Consider the following 21,967-nt stretch of genomic DNA (forward strand, 5'->3'; position numbering starts at 1 on the left):
AGATGCATCTGGCAGGGAGAGCTGTGGTTGTCGAAGGCCCATACTACATTGGAATTGGATGGTCTAGCTGTTTGGCTGCTACAAACTAACAGGGCAAACTCCTTTGAAGCCAACTGATACACACACCAAAAGGAGATGTTTACATATACTAGCAAAGGAATGTTTTGATTGCTCCGTCCCCCTCCCCCCCTAATTGCCGCCTCTCTTCTCTCTCCTGCTCTTCTGTATTTGGCCAGTATCTGTATCAGGCATCTGACGAAGAGAACTTGATTCTCGAAAGCTTATGCTACAATAAAATTGGTTAGTCTTAAAGGTGCTACTGGACTCTTTTTGATTTTGCTACCACAGACTAACACGGCTAACTCCTCTGCATCTCTGTCTGAGCAGTTAGTATGACAGTTTTTCATTATACTTAAGATGGGGAGGGACAGAATGTGGTATGGTATAGCACAGGGATGGATAAACTGTGGCTTGGGAGCCCCATGTGGCTCTTCTAGGCATATTGTGTGGGTCCCAGAGGTCTCTGAGTATCGCCATGGCCATACATTTTAGTTTAGTTTACTTCCTTCCCTTCCCTTCTTTCTTTCCATGTTTTCCCTCCCTCCTTTTCCCTCTTTCTTTCCATGACTTTCATATTTTCAATAAAAGTGTTGGGGTGCTAGGTCTGACTCAGAAAATACCTGGGGACTTTGGTGGTGAAGCCTAGCAAGGATGTGCCCACTTTTGTGATGTCACTTGCAAGTCAAAGTTCAAGTGATGGCTCTTCCCAAGCTCCTCCCCTTCCGATGATGTCACTTCCAGCATACTGCACCAAAACCCCACCCCTTCCTGTGACGTCACTTTCAGGACTCTCCCTCAAATCCACCTCATCATCTGAAGTCACTTCAGTGCATCATGTCTTGTGGCTCTCAAACATCTGACGTTTATTCTGTGTGGCTCTTACATTAAGCTAGTTTGGCCACCCCTGGTATAGCAGTATCTTGTCAGCTCTTGGAAGCTAAGCAGACTTGGTAATTGGATGGGAGATCAGCAAGGAAGACTCTGCAGAGGAAGTGATGACAAACTACTTTTGCTTCTCACTTGCCTTGAAAGCCTCTTGATGGTGTTTTCATGTCAGTTGTGACTTGATGGCACGTATGTGTACACATAAGATTGGTGAAGGTTAATAATTACTTCGTCTCAACCAAGGTTTTGATCCAAAGTGATAGTAATTTAAATGGAAGGTTACATTCTAGCATGCATATTTAAGGTAGTGCCTTGCCTAAACAACTTATTTTACCTGTTCTTTTAATTATACCTGCCAGTGATCAGTTCTGGTCCCAATTGCTTGCAATTTCTTCACCAATTTAATACTGATGAAGATTAATAATTTCTGGTCTGATCCCAAATGAATACAAATTGGCCATCTTGTTAATTTTTTTTTAACTTTGCACCTGGGAATTAGTAAGAGATCTTCTAGTGATATACTATTAAATGAGTATTAGTAACAAAGTTTGCTTCTAAACTTCCCCTCTCAATTGGTAATAAGTGCTGATTGGGTACTTCTCTAAAAGCAGATTCATATGTGAATCAATTTCGCTGGGAAATAATGCATAAAATAATATTTGAGATATGGGGATTGATCCTTAATTTGAAACCAGAAATGTATCAATGAAGTTGTGTTGCTAACATAGCTACTGATCCCAAAGACCTACTCTGACCTCTGCCAAGGATTGCATTTGCACATTATTGGAACTAACTGACATTGCCTCTCAAATTAGAACAGTTCTTAAAGATGTTTGGAATTGTTATCAACAATCAAAGTAACAGTTTGGTGTAGTGGTTAAGAGCTCAGGACTCTAATCTGGAGAACCGGGTTTGATTCCTCACTGCTCCACTTGAAACCAGCTGGGTGAGCTTGGGTCAGTCACAGCTTCTCGGTGCTCTCTCAGCCCCACTTGCCTCACAGGGTGTTTCATTGTGGGGATAATAATGACATACATTGTAAACCACTCTGAGTGGGTGTTAAGTTGTTCTGAAGAGTGGTATATAAATTGAATGTTATTGTTGTTGTTGTTAATAAGAAGAAGAAGAAGAAGAAAGAAAAAAGAAAAAGGAAGAAGGAAGAAGTTCCCCATGGGTTTCAGGTGAAGGTCTTTCTTATCTGCCAGTTTGGTGTAGTGGTTAAGCGCGTGGGACTCTAATCTGGAGAACCGGGTTTGATTCCCCATTCCTCCACTTGAAGCCAGCTGGGTGAGCTTGGGTCAGTCACAGCTTGTAGCTCTCTCAGCCCCACCCACCTCACAGGGTGTTTTATTGTGGGGATAATAATAACAAACTTCGTAAACCACTGAGTGGGTGTTAAGTCATCCTGAAGGGCAGTATATAAATTGAATGTTGTTGTTGTTGTTATTATTAAAATTCTAAGAATATTGTAGGTGGCAAATTGGCCACAATTGCTTGCATTTTTGTAGAAACCCTCAAGCAAAAACTATAACTGAGTACATTCTCGTCTTTAATTTGTTTTTAGTTTGTGAACTGGATGTATTGTTTGCTTTGTATGCTGGTTTTAATTACATATTGTTGTATTTTAAGAACCTATGAAATAAAGTGAAATGTTTCAAAACTAGAAGTCTGCTTCAGCATTTGAATTGTTGGATTTTTATGGATTAGGAAGAGTTAGTGGTTTGTTTCAGTAAATCTTTATGTCTTGAAGCTGAAAGCTATTGTGGTATAGAGGTTAGAGTGTCAGACCAGGATCTGGGAGACCCAGGTTCGAATCCCTCCATGCTGCCATGAAATCATGCTGGGAGACCTTGAGCTGATCACATACTATCAGCCTAATGTACCTCACAGGGTTGTTGTAAGGATAAAATGGAGGGCAGGAGAATGATGTAAGCCACCTTGGAGTTCCCTACTGGACAGAAAGATGATGTATACATGAAGTAAATAAATAAATAAGCTCCATTTATGATTACCACCGATACCAGCTAATTTTTGTGTGTTTTTTTCCTACAGAGTGATCTTCCAAACCTTCCCATTGGAAGATTTAAAAGGAAACAGATATGTGGAATGAGGCAATAATGGCAACTAATTATCTGGCCAATGGGACAGATAGTTAGAGAGGAGGCTATCTATTTAGAATTTGCTTCGCCTTTAGCACACATCCTTTCCCTAGGCAGGCTATCAGGTTAGTGTCTGCAAGCCAAACTTCTCACTACCAGTTACTCAAAAACTACTTGCTGGGATGAGCTGATGCAACTTCCGGCTTTTGTAATCTGTCACTTTCCCACCCTCTCTCCTTATTGTTCACACAGCTTTGTGGGATCCCTGGGGGTTTCACAGCTGAGCAGGAATATTCGGGTGGGGGGTTTGTATATGGGCCATTTTCTTCTCCCTTGATTCTACATGTGTTCGTGGAGGCAATTAAGTCAGCCTTGTCCTAGAAGGAGACTGGAAATGATTAAGCCATAAAGGTTATTGTGGAGTTAGTGATCCCAGTTGTTTAGACTGACGTGTGCCCTGAGCTATCTATGGATGATGAAAGAAAGGCAAATAAGACACCACAGCCAGCACCCAGGGCCATCAGAGGGAACTGTCTCTGGCATCAATGCATGAACTTCCGTGCTGACTGCCATTGGGGGATGGTGCTGATAATCAAGAACAACAACATTTTTGATGTATATACCACCCTTCAACAAAGAACAAAAGCTCTCTCAAATATAAATATACGAACTACACCAATATATTCCATAAACAAAAATGCTGTGTCTTTTATCACAATAATATCAATAAACATCTGTGTCTACATGAATATATAAATAGATCAACATGGTGATCTTTGAAGGGCTGGAAGACAACATTGCGAACAAGCATTGAGGCTCGAAGCCCGGTAAACGTTTAATGAACAGAACCATGACGGGATACCATTTATAGCAACCCTAATTACAGCAGATTAAAGACATTGTGATTGACATGGATTGTAAGACTGTATTTCAAAATCATTACCGGACTGGAAAAGAATGCACATTTTAGAGTGTTTGTATAAACTATCATGACTTTGTGTTCAAGTTGCTAACAGATTCTACTTGTGTATTCATGTAGACGCAGATGTTTATTGATATTACTGTGATAAAATACACAACATTTTTGTTTACTGAATATATTGGTGTAGTTCGTATATTTATATTTGAGAGAACTTTTGTTCTTCGTTGCATTTGACTGCTCTCCCTTTAAGAGCCTCTTCTTTAATTATATCATCCTTCAAGACAATTTAATGTCCATTCAGAGTTGTTTACAAGATGTGATATTATTATCCTCACATCAATCACCCTGTGAGGTGTACGGGGCTGAGAAAGCTCCAAGAAGCTGTGTCTGAACCAAGATCAACCATCTGGCTTCAAGTAGAGGAGTGGGGAATCAAAGCCAGTTCGCCAGATTAGAATCTTACATTCTTGACCACTACACCAACTTCTCTTGACACAGGTTTGTGGATGGGCTATAAGTGTTGAACAGCCAAATTACCATTCGAGACAGGTTGGAGAGGCCCCCAAATTGGTGAATATTTTAAGTATCCTCTTATGGTCCCCATTCAAAAGAAATGGGAATGACTTGATCAGTTGCAGTCCATTGATTAACAGTTGAATAGAGCCTTCACTACACCAAATGTGTTATCTGCCATCTTTCTTTTGCAGTCTGGGGATAAATCCAGGATTTCTCAACAAAACCAGCAGGAGTTAGGTGACATTCTTACAGCAACAATAAAAAAATACAATCTTTCCCCTTAGACTTAAATGAAAAACAATTCTCACACAAGCCATTTTAGTGTGTTTTTATTGTTTTTGGAAAGTTTCTCCCCTCCTCAAGGCAGTGCTCCCTATGTCATAAAAGTGACAAAATTATTAAATACTACAGAATATTTCTATGTTTTACTAGCATGATTGTGATTCCCTGTTTCAGTGGATCAGCTTGAGGCCGGGGGCAGCATCAAAGGCAAAAGAGAAACTGGTCATCATGAACGAGGTTCAGCATAGTCAACAATTCACTTCCATTAATTTTCCTACAAAGGAAATGACAGCCATCAATACAAAACCAACAAGGAAACATTAATCAGGAACTAGACTGTAGCTTTTTCATCTTGACTTTGTAGCCTGTAGATTTTGAGCAGGTTTCAAAATTTATTCCATGCTACCAACCAAGCAACTCAATACGAGCCATACAACTCAAGAGGAATGAGAATTCAAAATACCGCAACACTTTCTAACCTGCTAGGACCCTGAAACTTTGGAAACTTTTCGCTCACCCCCATATTATTACATGTGAAAAACAAAAGGACTGACTACGGAGTATACCATTCTATCATTCTCCCACTCCACCAGGGTATTTCCTGGCATCTTTTGTCCTCTAATGCTGCTTATTTGTACTTAGCAGCCCCTGGTTTAGAAATACTTACAGATGCGGGTTCAGCAGGAGGTTGTTCTTCCTAAAACAGATACAAAGAGCACAGACATATGAAATATGAATGAACATCATTGATCGAGTTCACTTTCCCTCCCCACACATCCCTGACATCTTGTGCCGTCAGAGGATACTTATTTCTACTTTGCAGCCCTGGTTTAGAAATACTTACAGATGCGGGTTCAGGAGCAGGTTTTTCTTCCTAAAAACAGGTAAAAGAACACAGACATATGAAATATGAATTAAGATCTTTCACCTAGTTCACTTTCCCTTCCCACCCACACCTTCTCCTGACATCTTGTGACCTCAGATGATATGTTTTTGTACTTTAGCAGCCCCTGGTTTAGAAATACTTACAGGTTGAGGGGTAGGCTGTTCTTCCTAAAAACAGGTACAAAGAGCACGGACATATGAAATGTGAAGTAATATTTTTCGTCCAGTTTGTTTTCCCTCCCCACCCACTCCTCCTGACGTCTTGTGCCCTTTGATGCTATTTATTTGCGCTTTTCAGCCCCTGGTTTAGAAATACTTACAGATGCAGGTTGAGGCTCAGGTTGTTCTTCCTAAAAACAGACACAAATAGTATGGATATATGAAATATACATGAACATCCTTCATCTAGTTTGCTTTCCCGTCACGCCCACCCTTTCTCCTGACATGTTGGACCTTCTGATGCTATTTATTTGTGCTTTTCAGCCCCTGGTTTAGAAATACTTACAGCTGCAGGTTGAGGCTCAGGTTGTTCTTCCTAAAAACAGACACAAATAGTATGGATATATGAAATATACATGAACATCCTTCATCTAGTTTGCTTTCCCGTCACACCCACCCTTTCTCCTGACATGTTGGACCTTCTGATGCTATTTATTTGTGCTTTTCAGCCCCTGGTTTAGAAATACTTACAGATGCAGGTTGAGGCTCAGGTTGTTCTTCCTAAAAACAGACACAAATAGTATGGATATATGAAATATACGTGAACATCCTTCATCTAGTTTGCTTTCCCGTCACACCCACCCTTTCTCCTGACATGTTGGACCTTCTGATGCTATTTATTTGTGCTTTTCAGCCCCTGGTTTAGGAATACTTACAAGTGCAGGTTGAGGCTCAGGTTGTTCTTCCTAAAAACAGATACAAAGAGAACAGACATATGGAATATAAATTAACATCTTTGGTCGCGTTCACTTTCCCTTCCCATACCCCCTTTCTCCTGACATTTTGTGACCTCAGATGATACTTCTTTTGAGATTGTAGCTCTGGTTTAGAATTACTTACAGGTGCAGGATGAGGCTCAGGTTGTTCTTCCTAAAAACAGATACAAAGAGAACAGACATATGGAATATAAATTAACATCTTTGGTCGCGTTCACTTTCCCTTCCCATACCCCCTTTCTCCTGACATTTTGTGACCTCAGATGATACTTCTTTTGAGATTGTAGCCCTGGTTTAGAATTACTTACAGGTGCAGGATGAGGCTCAGGTTGTTCTTCCTAAAAACAGACACAAATAGTATGGATATATGAAATATACATGAACATCCTTCATCTAGTTTGCTTTCCCTTCACACCCACGCTTTCTCCTGACATGTTGGACCTTCTGAGGCTATTTATTTGTGCTTTTCAGCCCCTGGTTTAGAAATACTTACAGATGCAGGTTGAGGCTCAGGTTGTTCTTCCTGAAAACAGATACAAAGAGCATGGATATATGAAATATGAATTAACATCTTTCCTCTAGTTTGCTTCCCCTTCCCACCCATCCCTTCTGACATCTTGTGCCCTCAGATGCTACTTATTGGTACTTCATAGTCCTGGTTGAGAAATACTTACGGGTGCAGGTTGAGGCTTAGGTTGTTCTTCCTAAAGACAGGTACACAGGGCACAGATATATGAAATAAGAGTTAACATCCTTCATCTAGTTCGCTTTCCCTTCCCACCCACCCCTCCTCCTGTCGTCTTATGCCCTCTGAGGCTACTATTTGTACTTAGCTGCCCCCTGCTTTAGCTTTACTTACAAGTGCGGGTTGAGGAGGGGGTTGTTTTTCCTAAAAGCAGATACAAAAGCACAGACATATAAAGTATGAATTAACATCTTTGGTTGAGTTCGCTTTCCCTTCTCGTGCATCCCTTCTCCTAACATACACTCAGGATAAGATGTATTTGTACTTTGCAACCATGGTTTAGAAATACTTACAGGTGTGGGTTGAGGAGCTGGTTGTTCTTCCTAAAGGCAGGTACAAAAGGCACAGGCATACAAAATATGAATTTGGCCTGGTTCATTTTCCTTTTCCCCTCACCCATTCTTCTGCCTTCTTGATTCCTCCACTGATTTAATGATCAGTTCCTGACTTAAATATTCTTACAGGTATGGATGTGTGTTCTTTTGCCTAAACACAGCTAGGAATATCAGGAACTTATATTAGTAATTATTAACATTGCAGAAATTTGTCTGTTGGTCTCTGAGTTTTGAGAGAAAACCTGGGCTCCCTTTCTAAACTTCAGTCACTAGGGATGAAATCTAGGAAGTTCTTCATACAGAACTGGTCCTCTGATATTCATTGCTGGCCCCTTTCCAAAGCGCCCCCCCCCCCAAAGCTCTCACTGCCTTGAGGAGGCAGGTGATGTATTCCTTTCCTAAAGCCTAATTCTCTTATAGTGAACTCCTGCTGACTGAAACTTGAAAAGTGGTATCATTTTATTTGAGAGCCAGTTTGGGGTAGTGGTTAAGTGCGGCAGGACTCTGATCTGGAGAACTGGGTTTGATTCTCCACTTGTTGCCAGCTGGGTGACCTTGAGTCCATCACAGCTTCTCAGAGCTCTCTCAGCCCCACCCACCTCACAGAGTGTTTTGTTGTGGGGATAATAATATCATAATTTGTAAACCGCTCTGAGTGGGCATTAAGTTGTCCTGAAGGGCAGTATATAAATTGAATGTTGTTATAATCATATTATTATTTGATTGTTTACCGTTTCATTGTACTAATTTCTTGTGATTGTTTTCTCACTCCCATTGGGAACTGTTTTCAGCAGAGGAATATTGGATGTTTGGTCTTAATGGCTACAAAAATACATATTAATTTGGAAATACATTTCTTTTGAAATCTTGGATTGCTTAATTTCCTTTACTCGGTACCTATATGAAAAGAGCTGCAAAATGTATGATCCCTACAGCCTGTGTGAGGTGATGTGGTCTGCCCTCAGAGCGACCAAGCAACTGCTTCTCTAGTTTTTCACCTGAGGCAGGATTGCAATCATTCTCTTCCATGGGAGAAAGTAAAAGACACTGCCGTGGAAGAACCTATATTCTGCTGGATTCAACAAGGAGCAATAGTTCTGCTCTGAAATGGATGCCCCCCCCCTCCAAATGAAGGGGAAACAGGCCATTGTAGCAACGTGTCTATCACTTGCAGTCAAGTGTTTGGCTCTCCCATCTCTGACAGAGAATCCCAAGTAATTGAACGAATGCATGAAATTATGCTTTCGATACGACCTTGTGGTTCCCCCATTCCTCTTGGAATGGCATACTATCTGCCTTTCACTTGTTATGACCTGAGAACTATAAGTGTCCCAGCTGCTGATTGTATTGACTTACGCTGTGTAATCTGCGTTGAGACTCAATCAGAAAGGCATACTATAAATAACATAAATAAATAGGTACAGCTGATATATGAGAGGCTCACCGTGCAATCCTAAGAAGAGTTACTCCAGTCTATGCCCACCGTAATCAATGGGTTTAGAGTGGAGTAACTCTTTGTAGGATTGCACTGTCAGTCCGCTATCCCCTTTAGAAATGGCTGTCCAATGTGTACCAGGTAGAGGTTTTCAGCAGCCATTCTCTGCTGTCAAAATGTAACATAATCACTTCATAAGAGCATAAGTAGAGCCTGCTGGATCAGACCAGTGTTCCAACTAGTCCAGTATCCTACAATGGTATTTCAATGGCTGATTCCGCACACATTGGATAATGCACTTCCAATCCTCTTTATAGATCATTTGGAACTGAATTTTTCGAGTGTGAAACACAAAATTCCACTTCCAAACGATAGCTAAATCGATGTATTGTCGAAGGCTTTCACGGCCGGAGATAGCTAAATCGTTAATTGAAAGTGCATTATCCAACGTGTGCAGAATCAGCCAATGTTTACTGCCTTTGATCATGGAGCTTCCCTTTAGTTGCCACGGCTAATAGCAACTGATGGTCCTGTCCTCCATCAATGTATCTAGTCCCCTTCTTCTGATGCAATTGCTCTTAATTTCTTCTATCATCCTTATTTTTACTTAGCAACCACCTGCTCTCCTAGCTTCTTGCACCCTCTTGTCATCTTTAGTTTTACTTAACATCCCATGATTTAGAAATAATTCAGCATTAGACCATTTTGGCTTATGATGGGCTTCTCCTTATGCTGGCTCTTATTGTGATATTGTTTAAATTGATAATTTCATTATCGCTGTGCGGATTTGTCTATATTTCTCCCAGATGTTTCTCTATCTCTTTGGATGTTCTTTTCCACCATCAGGTAAAGGTGCTGGGTAGGGAAGCACCTTTCTATCCTCTATCCTCTCTACCCTTTCACATTTTTCTGCCATCCATGCACCCTCATACCATGCTTCTTTTTTCTCAAGTTGCCCTGGTTTAGAAATACTCACAGGCCTTGGGTTAGAAGGACATTTTTGTTCCTGAAATCAGAGACATTCACATGTAATTTTTTTGAATTGTTCCTCATGTATTTTCCCCTAGCTTTTGTTCTTCCTTATTACCCAGCCTTGTTTCTGAAGCATCATGTGCACTTTGGAAATTCTCCTTTGTTTTGTTCTGCTCATTTTTGAATTTCATAACAAGCAGTTTATATGTATAGGTTGGAGCAGCATTCTGTTTCTTCCAAATTAAATGTATTCCTTCTACATTAAAGATGCATTTCTAACATCTCTCTTTCTATAGAATAACTAATACACATCATGGGAATCATTGACATTGTATGTCAGCCTGTTCAACAACCCCAGAATTCCCTGTATTTATCTTAGAAGCATATTCATAAAAAAGGAGAAACTCAGGGCATAGATCCTTTCAGTTGTTGATATCATAGATCAACAACACAACAAAAAGAATATTTAGCAATTAAGTGAATCCATTAACATCAGATCACTGTAGCCACTGAAAGGGGGGAAAGGTAGTCCCTGGCCCCAGAGAGGCCCGCCTGGGATCGACCAGGACCAGGGCCTTTTCGGTCCTGGCCTCAGCCTGGTGGAACGTTCTGTCCAACGAGACCAGGGCCTGGCAGGACTTGTTATCCTTCTGCCAGGCCTGCAAGACAGAGCTGTTCTGCCAGGTATATGGGGGGTGCTAGGCAGAGCCCCTTGACCGGTAGATCACAGAATATGCCCTCCCTACTAGCAACGACCTCCATCGAGTAAGTCCACACTATGAAGCTCTGGAGATGGGTGAAGGTCAGTTGGTTGGTCGGTTGCTGTGTCACTACAAATATGTATATATCAGTATTTTTAATTGTGTAATTTGGAATGTTTATGGTTTTAGCTGGTATTAATTATTTAATGTGATTTAATTGTATGCAGTTGTAATCTGCCCTGAGCCTGCTGGTGCAGGGAGGGCAGAATATAAATTGAATTAAAAAAATAAAATAAAATAATAAAGTAAAATAAAATAAAGTTTCCAGGAGTCTCCCCCCCCCCTTCAGAGTCTACTTCAGCAATTTTCAAAAGTTCTATAAAATTCTCTGGTAAATAATATGAATCAAGTGGGAAATTCTAGAAAAAGAGCAGATCTGTGGATGTCTCCTGATGCTACTTTATTCATGTCTTTCTAGAATGAAAAGAATTCAGTGAAGTCCATGAAGATGGACTTCCACCATTTTCAGGATGTATGGGGCAATCTTTGCTGAACTTGTAACGAAGCAACCTTGAGTTCACTGGAACCCTAAAGTCGCTCTCTGCATCTCATTGGGCATTGACGTGGGACTCTTCTAAAAAAGTAGCAGGAAAATTATGACAAGAAAGCATCCCCCTTATTGAAGTCCAGCAGAGTGAGTATTTCAGACTTAAGATACTGCAAGCCAGAAGGCCATGCTTCTAGCCATGGTCAGTCCTCCATGTGCTCTTCATGGAAGGTGAAGAAGAGCCCAGAATGCAGATCTGCATAGCGTGTACCTTATAGAATATATTTCCTCTGCTAGAAAGTGGTGTATGAAATGTGACAAGCAAAGGCCATTCCAACTGAACAGGTAGTAGTGTAAAGTGCCATCAGGTAGTAGCTGGGTTATGGCAACCCAGGGGGGGGTTCAAGGCCAGAGCTGAACAGAAGTCATTTATCATTACTTGATTCTGCATACCAACCTTGGACTTACTTGTTGGCCTCCCATCCAAGTACTATGAACATGTTCTCCTGTACTGCTTATTGTATTGTGGTATTCGCGCTGTTTATCTAGAACCTTTGCTTCAAAATCATAAAGGTCAATCGGATGACAGTCAGACACGTCTTTTACTATCCACATATAACCCTGAGATCATTGGGTCTGTGGCAAAATTTCTTTGTTCTGCAGGGCAGCGGAGGAGGAAGAAAAGGGGCCCTCCTACCCATCAAATGGCAGCCATGGGCAGCGAAGGCCAAAAAAGCCCTTTCTGCCCCTCAAATGGCAGCCATGGCTGCCATTTGAGGGGCGGAAAGTGCATTTTCAGCCTTCTCCTCTGCTGCGCGGGCCTGCAGGGCAGCAAAGGAGGCCTCCACCACCCCAGGATCAGAGGGAAGTGGAGGGGCTGGGGCTTGGGAGGGGGGTGAGGGGCTGGGGGCTGGCCATTTAAAGGGCCCTGCTGCTTGCAAGAGGCATGTCCCTTTAAACTATCAGCTGGCAGTCAGAGAGGAGGAGATCCCCCCTGCAGCCTGCCAGCTGATAGTTTAAAGGGACCTGCCACTTGGAAGTGGCAGGAAAAGTTTAAATGGTCATTTCCCCCCGGGGAAATGGCCATTTAACTAGCCCTTTAATATGAACCAAACGAACCAGTAGTCCAGTTCATGGAAGTTCATGGAAACTAACTTCCACGAACCCTGGTTTGCGAACTCCAAACCGGGCTGGTTCGTGGGGTTTTTTGTTCGTATTTAGTTTCGTGCCCATCTCTAGATAAGATCCAGCTAGCCTGAGCCATCCAGGTCAGGACAGAAAAGACATTACGGATGAAAATTCTGGGAGTCCCGAATCTATTAAAGTCACAGAGCTGTTCTTTGTCATCCTGGGAAATATCCTGTATGTTCTCATCCTGGGGACCCTTAAAGATATGTGCATAAACTGCTGGGCAAAATCAACACTTGGCCATGCTGTGCAGGATATTTTGATTCATTTAGCAAATACAGAGAGAGAGCTGATACTCACAGATCCTTTTTTCAGATGATCCTACATTGTAAAAAAAAAAGGGGGGGAGTCATTAGTTCTTCATGCTTGATGCTTCTTCTCCCCTCCCACCCTCCATTTCCACCTCCCTCCACCTCACCCGGCCGATGGGAGGGAAAGGCAGGGGAACAAGACTTCTGGGCACACTTCTGGGGCAGCATGACATCACTCCTGGGAGTGACTTCATTGCGCTTCACAGTAGGTTGATCTGGGCCCCATGTCGGCCCGAATTGGGCCTGTGAGTGACGTCATCATGCTGCCCCAGGAGCACGATTGCCAAGCCAACGAATAAGGTGAATGCCAGGTCCCCCCTCCCACTATGACGGTAAGGGGAGCTGGCAATCCTACTCTACATAGTTGGGTGCCATTCCTTCAAATGTCCTGTGAATTCCATGTCTTCTGTTCTTTCTAAGCTGCCAGAGCATCTCAAGGAGAAAAGTACTGCATTTTTATTAATAACAACATTCAATCTATATACTGCCCTTCAGGACAACTTAACACCCACTCAGAGCAGTTTACAAAGTATGTTATTATTATCCTCACGATAATCACCCTGTGAGGTAGGTGGGGTTGAGAGGGCTCTGAAAGAGCTGTGAGGTCACCCAGCTGGCTCCAAGCAGAGGAGTGGGGAATCAAACCTGGTTCTCCAGAATAGAGTCCTGCTGCTCTTAACCACTACACCATACTGTATTGTATTGTATGTACAAAAATAAATAGGAAGCCTCAATGACGGGATCTGCTTTCTAATGATTCTCAGACTCTGTGGAAGGCACCTTTAGACCTCAGTTGTTAATGATTGGCCAGGAAAGGATACAGCTGGTGTGAAAGATCATTTAGGCCATATTCAGTGGACTTACTTACTTTTAATGGCTTCAAAAACTGGTTAGTAGCCTAGGTGTAAAAAAAAGTGGTTACTGTTTCATACTTTTTATTAAGATACCTGTGGTGGCACGAGTGGATTTCTTTCACATTGGTATGCTAGGACTGTTGTTGGCCCTCCAGACCAACTGGTTGGCTACCTTGTGAGAGAAGATGCTGGACTAGGTGGACTGTTGGTCTGATCCAGAAGGGCATTTATTTTTTTAATGATGCTCCATTGTTCTGTTTGGGTAATTTCTGCATTGCATAGAGAGCATTGCACATCTGCGATTTGGAGCAGGGTTCAGTTCCTTCCATACATTTGTGTCTCCACCATACCGATACAAGTGTGTGCATTGCTAAAACACTGCACAAGGTAATGTGGATGTAACTGATGTGAATGATTTAAGGCAGGCAGGAAAGCAGGGGTGACACCTCACAATGTAACCAATTTCACGTTGTTGTAAGGACAAAATGGGAGGAGCTATATATAGCATTCTGAGCTCCTTGCAGGAATAGTGGGATAAAAAAATGTCCCTCCCCTCTTCAAACCCTGCCCTCTCCAGGCTCCACCCCTAAAATCTCCAGGAATTTCCCAACCCAGACGTGGCAACCCTACCCAGCCACCCAGTGTGTGGCATTTTCTATTGAGATGGTGATTAAACCATCTTAACTGGACTGGAACTCTAGAATACCTCTGTGGAGCAAACTGAGCCCAGGTAAGGAACTCTTCCAAAAACCAATCAGCAAAATTTGGCAAGACATTTCAGCAGCACATTGTGGAGTTGGGAGCAGACGCTTCTTTTAATATAGAGATATTTATTATACTTACATTTCTAAAATGTTTAACCACCTTCACTGCACTGCCAGCTAGCACATTAGGAAGCTAAATTTTAAAAAGCACACACACAGTTATTCCTCCACACTTCCAGACATTTCCTAGTAGATACAAAATGTCACTTCCATCTAATTTACCATAATTTCAGGAGAAAATAGAAAAATGGGAAAATAGGAAAAAATGAACCCTGTTGTTGTCCGAATTAAAATTCAAGACAAACTATAGGAAGTGGCACATCATGTAATGGTGAGATGACTTGTGTAACTCACTGCCACAAGATGCAACAATGGCTACTTCTTCTGCTGCTGCTACTACCACTACTACTGCTATTGTTATTATTAACTTTTGGCAGTCTGCCTTTCTCACTGAGGCTCAAGGCAGATTACACAATGTAAATCAACGTGATCAATGGCTGTGACATTCAAATAAACAGTACAACAGGGTATAGACTGTAGAAATTTGAAAACTAGCAGAAATTCAATGCAGAACTGATACAATGCTGAAACAAAACAATTGCAATTTAACATGATGTATCAAACAATGTGGAAACTGCTCAGTAGGAGAATATTTAAAGTAACAGACAGTACAGTCCCTATCCCTTCGTCAAAGTATCTCTCTGAACCATTTCCTTACAGCACAGCCTTATTACTAAGATAGATTTCAAAAGTGGCTGGATAAATGTATGTAGGATAGGTCTAATGCCTTAGATAAATTTAAAAGAATGCAAGATAAGTTTTTTCTGCCTTCCTGAATGCCGGCCTCAATATTCAGGATATTGATCTGCAAGAGTGGATATTTAATTTTTGCTAAGCCAATCAGGATTGTTCCTCTGCATCCCCCAAAATAATAGAATTAGGCCAAGATGCTTGTCTGGTTCCCCTTTCTAAAGCAAGTACAGCAATATAATGGTTACGGCTTATTTTTGCAAAGGAGACAAAGATCATAGACATGGTACCTGTTTTCTACATCTCTCTATATCAAATTTGCAGTTTCTGCATTTTTGGTGGGAAGTATTTTCAGAAATCTAGAAGCACACTTCCAAGATTTACCATATAATTTGCAGTATATAATTTGCAGTACTTACATCAAACAGGTAAGAAAAAAAAGGATTGGGAGCCTGTATTTAAAGATAAATAAAAAGATATTCATACTTCCAAATGCTGTTGTGATTCTTAACAAGAATACTGTCTTCAGTGCCATGCTAAACATATCTACTCAAAATCCTACTTGGGTCTGTTCATTACGGCTTACTCCCAGTAATGAGTTCTTAGGATTAAACTGCTAATCACCACCATCCACTTTACCTTAGCGTAGAGATAAATGGGAAAGAAGGGAACTATGTTGCTGCCCCAATGCAAAAATGAACTAAACCAAACCTACTTTTCAAGGTAAGTATAATTACAGGATTCTTATCTCAATGCCAGACAGAGACAACAGAGCAAAAATACTGAAGACAAATATTAATGTAGCACATCAGATGGCATGCTTAAGAGCACAAGGTGAACTTACTGATTCACTCTCATTTGGACAAATGAGAAAGACAAGAAGAACAGCAGCCACAACCTGGAGCTTCATGTTGGCTTCTCGTCGGTGCCTTTAAAGTACAAAGTCACCAATGTGAGGACAGGAGACCTTTAGCTGCTATATTTATACTATGGCTCTGTCCTTAAATTTCAGGCCTGGGTGGTAAAATACAATGCTATCACGACTCAGGGTACCATCACTTTTGCCAATAAGGAAACATTAACCCTCATCCTGTTCCAGACAAATATTGATTCCATAGGCTGGAGGCCAACTTGGTGCCAAAAGAGTTATTCTTCCTAAGAATGTGTAAACAGACATGTGCCGGAGTAAGGAAATGACACTTCCACTTCACAGAACTTTTTGAACAGTATCACTCAAGAAGTGAAGTTGGCGGGGGGTGGGGGGTGGAACCTCAAGCAAATTCTCATTGTTCAGTTCTCAATTTCACCCCTCCCCGGTGTGTGGATCAAAATATCAGAAAACACAAGATGAGGATATATGAGAAGTTTCTGTGAGTTGGCGGGGGGTTAACCTCACCCCCCAAAAGCAACAGTCACATCAATGTCAAGGAGGGGAAAAAATGGAACTTTTGTTGACGTTTGTGGTTTTGAAGTAGGTTGTTGCTTTACGACTAGACATGGGCACAAACCCCAAAAAATTAATGAACCTGTGGTTCGTGGTTTGATGCCACCGCCGAACCTGAACAAATGAACTGTAACGAACATTTCCCGTTACTGAACTGGTTCACGGTTCGTGGCTCGTGGGCATCAGAACAACCCCCCTCCTTGCACTTAGAGTGCCCATATTCACAGGGAGTGTTTAGCAGGCTCTCCTCCAGCCAACATCCAAGTTTGGTCAAGATTGCAGTAGGGATCTTGGAGTTATACCCTCTCCAATCCGAGGCCCCCAGGAAACTCCCACTCAATACAATTAGAGCCACCAGTTGACATTGGCCCAGTGTACAAGGGGATGGCCATCAGAACTGCCTATCAGGGTTTGCAGGGATGAGATTGGAGTGCCCATGGCTACAGAACACCCCCCTTCCCCCTCCCCCGGGTGTCTTCTCCCATGTAACCAATTGTAACCAATTTGCAGCTCCATGGTTGGAAGGAAGACCTGCCAATCAAGGTAAGCTGGGTTTTGATTTGGGTTTCCAGGGTGACAGAAGGAGTGCAGACAGAGTTCAGGCATTCCCCCAGCTCCATTTCCAAGGGAATTGATTGATGGTGCCTGACTGTCTGGCTTCACGAACCGTGGGCGAACGCAATGAACCGGGCTTCCAATGAACGCTGGTTCGTTGGGCATGGACCCTCATGAACTGCCGGATCACGAACAGACGATCAGGCGGTTCATGGGTTTTTTTGGTTCGTAATGCAGTTCGTGCCCATGTCTATTTACGATTCACACACAAAACTTTGAGTTAAATGTCTGTGCAAGTCATTTTCTTTTAAATGTCAAAGTTATTTTAAATCAGAATATCTGGGTCAAAAAGAACCCCTTTTTCCTGATGCTAAGTCAGGAAGTGAGAGTGTAAATGGTAAATATAGGATGTGTTGAAGATATTGAAATTTTGAATGGCACCAGTTCATACTTGAAAGGTCATACTTCAAGAAGAAGAAGAAGAAGAAGAAGAAGAAGAAGAAGAAGAAGAAGAAGAAGAAAAGGACCATGCCTGAATTCAATTAAGAACAATCAACATTAAAAACCTAGATGTATAAAATCTTAATGAGATGGTATCTTACACCAGTTAAAATTCATCATATAAACTATAACCAGCGATCAACCTGCTGAAAACAGTGTGGAGACTGCAGTTCATATTTTCATACTTGGTGGTCTTGTAAGCATGTTCAATAATTCTGGCATCTAATTAAAATCCAAATATCTATTATAACAACCTATCTAATGCCTTTGAAGCCAGAAGTATTGCTGTTGAATTTCTTTCAAAATACTGGCATACCCCTGTTAAGACTTAATTTAATAGCATTTTTATGTTCCACAGCCTGCTTAGTCATTGTGGCAGCTGTAAACTCCCTTTGTTATTTGATTGGTACAGGAAGATATGGGTCATATTTGTAATGGAGAAAATTCTAGACCAACAGGAGCAGATCAATAGATTTCTGATTTTGCTGAAACATTGCAAACTAAAATTGACTTTATAGCAAGTAATGAGGCACTCTTCCACTTCACACACGCAAACAGTTCCTACTTTTATGAGGAAGACACGTTGTTAACTGTAGTTCTATCCATGATTGTAAAGTGAGTGTTGATTTTGAATATATTTTATTGATTTTTTGAGTTGTTGATTGTTAATATGGTGGAGCAAGAGATTTTTTTTATTGATCTTTGCAGTTTGGTTACAAGCAGGAAGCTCTTGAGAAAAGATAGAAATGAGGAAGTGAGCAAGCCAGCCCCTTGTTGGGCTGTACATGAGTACATCTGCAGTAAGTATGCACAAAACCTTCCTGCTAAAGAAAAAAAAGATATTAAAGAGGTTCATTCTACATTCTATGGACCTCCTTTTCTGTCTTCTAGAACCAAGAATAAGAGTGTGGGTTCTTGGATGTTACATTCTTGAGAATAGGTTAATCTTTACAGGTGCACACGCCACTTTATGTAACATTGTAAATCTGTACTATTTAGAAGATAGTATATATTGGGTGTCTTTACTTTGCCCAATTGATCTATATCATATTCTTTTCAGTGATGCATGTGTCACTTTGTGGACTTTTGGAAGGATAATGCTTACACTGACATGAGATTTTTACGTGTGAAATATATTTCAACTTGGCTTTGTTAAAATCATTACATTGATTCGCTTATGTCTTAGTGTGACTCAAAATTCTCATTAGACAGTTACGAGAGGCTTTCTATGTTTTGATCTTGTATTTCATAACTCTCTTTGGCTTTGCATGTACCATTTTGTGACAGCTCTTTATTTTTCCTGCTAAATCAGCCATGAGCTTCAGATAGCTTAGACAAGGGTTCCTGTTTCCCAAATCAAACCGGAAAGCAAAAAGGTGTGTGATATGCTATTTTTAAAACTTTGTGCTCATTTCCACACTCTGCATACTACGTCCTGAATTGCAAACCCACCTCTCATGGCTGGCGGTCTCCTTTTGCCTGCTCCAGGAACTAAATCATCATATTTACCAGTGAGGTGTTGTATACCCTGACATCATGTTCAGGGCATTAAATGGACTGACTTGTATTGTGTAGCACAGAAACACAAACTGTATGTCCTTTCCCCCCCTTTTGCAGAGTCAAGGTATGTCTTTTAAATAACTGATATCCTAGAGATTGCATTACAAGTCCTGATTATGGTATACAAAAGTTCTCATGAGACTCAGGGTACTTCCTCTTGCCAGTACCTGCACGATTCTTCAGTTTGATACCAAAGATTGATTATCACTGTGACTGTACGAGGCCCCTCTTTTTCAGGGTTTTTTATGTACTTTGACAAAATCGGAGGAGGAAGAAGGCCAATGATGGTGGTGGGATACCTGTTCTGCATGAAAGCGGTATAACTGTAAATCACAAGCTTCTAAATTTACTCCCAAGCATCTGAACATCTCCGTGAATGTCTCCCTACATATTCCATTTGATTTTGTTTTGAGGCCCAACGCTCAAAGTTTTTTTTGGCATACCGCCAAAACACACAGGAACCTATGAACATGCAATGTGCAATTTATCAACAGAGTCCAGGTTCTCGGGTAAGGTCATCAAGATGCATGTATAAACTGGCAAGCGGCTATATCCGTGCAATGACCCCATCTCTCTCTTACCATTAATGGGTTCCTTTGTTCAGAAAAAGAGGATAAAAACACATAGAACAGCCTGGAGCAACAGCTTGTCTGGAATCATAAAACCATGCCAAGGTTGCTTCTGATTTCACAATTTAAGATATTATTTCTATTTGCCATTGCCTTTCGACTGAATCTCTGTTTTACCTGCTCATTATATGCTTTTCTCTTCTATCTTTGGCAGTAGTATCTCTTTAAGGGATTATGCTGTCCTTGCCAAGATTTCATTCTTTAAATAAGATGTTAGAAAACTTGTTACACCCATAAACCTGAAAGAAAGACAGAATATATTCTTTCACACCTTTTTACAAAATAGGGCTTTGTTCTAAGAAAGATTGGGGGGGGGGGAGTTCAACCTAAATTACAGTGCCATTCTAAGCAGAGTTACCCCCTTCTACGTTCATTGAAGACAATTGTTTTAGGAGGGGGTAAATCTGCTTCGACAAGAGCCCCGTGGAGCAGAGTGGTAAGCGGCAGTACTGCAGCCCAAGCTCTGACCTGAGTTCGATCCTGGCAGAAGCTGGATTCAGCTAGCCGGCTCAAGTTTGACTCAGACTTCCATCCTTCCGAGGTCAGTAAAATGAGGACCTAGTTTCCTGGGGATAAAGTGTGGATGACTGGGGAAGGCAATAGCAAACCACACCAGAACAAAAAGTCTACCAAGAAAACGTCATGATGCGACATCCCCCCATGGGTCAGTAATGACTCGGTGCTTGCACAGGGGACTACCTTTACCTTTAAATCTGCTTAAGATGGAACTGTTATTTTTTTCTTATGCAATTCCTCTGGTAGATTTTACATACCTCATTATTTCTGTAAACACCACGAAAACCTCCGATCAGACTTACTCAGAGGAGTTTCATGCTTGGAACATAATTCCTGGATATACATGGGCCTAATCTACATGAGGACATGATATTCAGGGCCAAGGGTTTTAAGCCTGCCACGCTGTGCTGTTATCCTGACCTGAAATAGCCCATGGTGGCAAACAGTAGCACATAAGGGAAATGGCATGGGGGAAAGACTTAAGTGTCCTCTTCTTCTGATTCATGGTCTGGTTTAGAACCAAGCTTGTGCAAGCCTAAATTCCAAGGGGAAAACTTCCAGACCACATCTGTCAAAGATCTGTCAAAGATTTCATGTCATGTCTACCAGCCCAAAGACAGTGCCCGAACTTCATGGTCTGCAACTTTCACTATCAAGGTACTGAACAACCTGTCTCAACCATACCATGGTGCTCCTGTTACTGGCTGTTATATGCTAGACACTCTGAAGTAATCACATGAACTGAGTTCATGATTTGGGGTTAATACAGCAGTTCCTGTATGCCTGTATGGAGATTCTCCATCCTATTCATGCCTATTTGCTTCTCATTATAATTTCAGGTGGGTAGCTACATTGGTCTGTAGTAGAAGAGCAAGAATCCAGTCCAGTAGCACCAAATCTAGTTAGTCTTTAAGGTGCTACTGGACTGGCATCTTGTTCTTTGCTTATTAAAAGGCTCCCTATATGATCAGTGTGATATGCCCTTTAGATAAATCTGCCTTTCCCACTTTGCAATGGTTAGTGGCAGCTCTGAACTATCCTCTGCAACAAATATTTCTTTTGAGCCAAGATAGGTTTTTAAATTGATACTGATGAGAAGTCACAATAAAAGAGTTTAACAGTAATGGCTGTGATTGTTCCATCCTCCAAACATCCTCCCACCTGCCAACTTTTCCCCAAGTCCAGTGGATTTGGCCCCTGATGGCTGCCCTGGACCTTTGTCTCCCCAGCGAGCTGCTCCAAAGGGACCCTCGGCCACCTCTCCAGATAATGAGCTCCCGCTGGGCTGCTGTATTCAAGGGCCAGAGCCACCATTAGACAGCGCTTTGCAGAGCCGCTCCGGCTTGCCCAGATCTGCCCGGGGAGGGGGGAGCTCCACAGGCAGCAAAGAAGCCGGGCCTTTGTCTCCCCGGCGGGACGGGAGCCTCGGCCCAGATAACGAGCTCTTGCTGGGCCACTGCATTTAAGGGCCGGAGCTGCAATTAGGCTCTTGGAGCAAATGGTGAGCACACTCAGCTCAAACACAAGCAGATAAGAGTCTATTCATGTTGTGGCTAAATAGATGTAACACAACTGT

General features: G+C 41.7%; 1 protein-coding gene across 1 annotated transcript; it reads right to left on the reverse strand.

The window, feature by feature from the left end:
- Positions 1-4,795: 4,795 nt before the first annotated feature.
- Positions 4,796-20,441, reverse strand: LOC129342852 (protein TsetseEP-like). Its single transcript, XM_054998798.1, has 22 exons — positions 20,344-20,441; positions 19,993-20,114; positions 16,031-16,115; positions 15,606-15,638; positions 14,516-14,569; positions 13,687-13,716; positions 12,808-12,828; positions 10,076-10,105; positions 7,623-7,652; positions 7,444-7,473; positions 7,259-7,288; positions 7,078-7,107; positions 6,893-6,922; positions 6,709-6,738; positions 6,525-6,554; positions 6,340-6,369; positions 6,155-6,184; positions 5,970-5,999; positions 5,794-5,817; positions 5,609-5,638; positions 5,432-5,461; positions 4,796-5,038 (listed from the first exon to the last, which is right to left on the reverse strand). The coding sequence occupies exons 2-22, from the start codon at positions 19,998-20,000 to the stop codon at positions 5,030-5,032; spliced, it is 654 nt and encodes a 217-aa protein (XP_054854773.1). The 5' UTR covers positions 20,001-20,114; positions 20,344-20,441; the 3' UTR covers positions 4,796-5,029.
- Between the last annotated feature and the right edge of the window lie 1,526 nt (positions 20,442-21,967).

Source organism: Eublepharis macularius, chromosome 15 (genome assembly GCF_028583425.1).
Source record: "Eublepharis macularius isolate TG4126 chromosome 15, MPM_Emac_v1.0, whole genome shotgun sequence".
Classification (NCBI taxonomy): domain Eukaryota; kingdom Metazoa; phylum Chordata; class Lepidosauria; order Squamata; family Eublepharidae; genus Eublepharis; species Eublepharis macularius.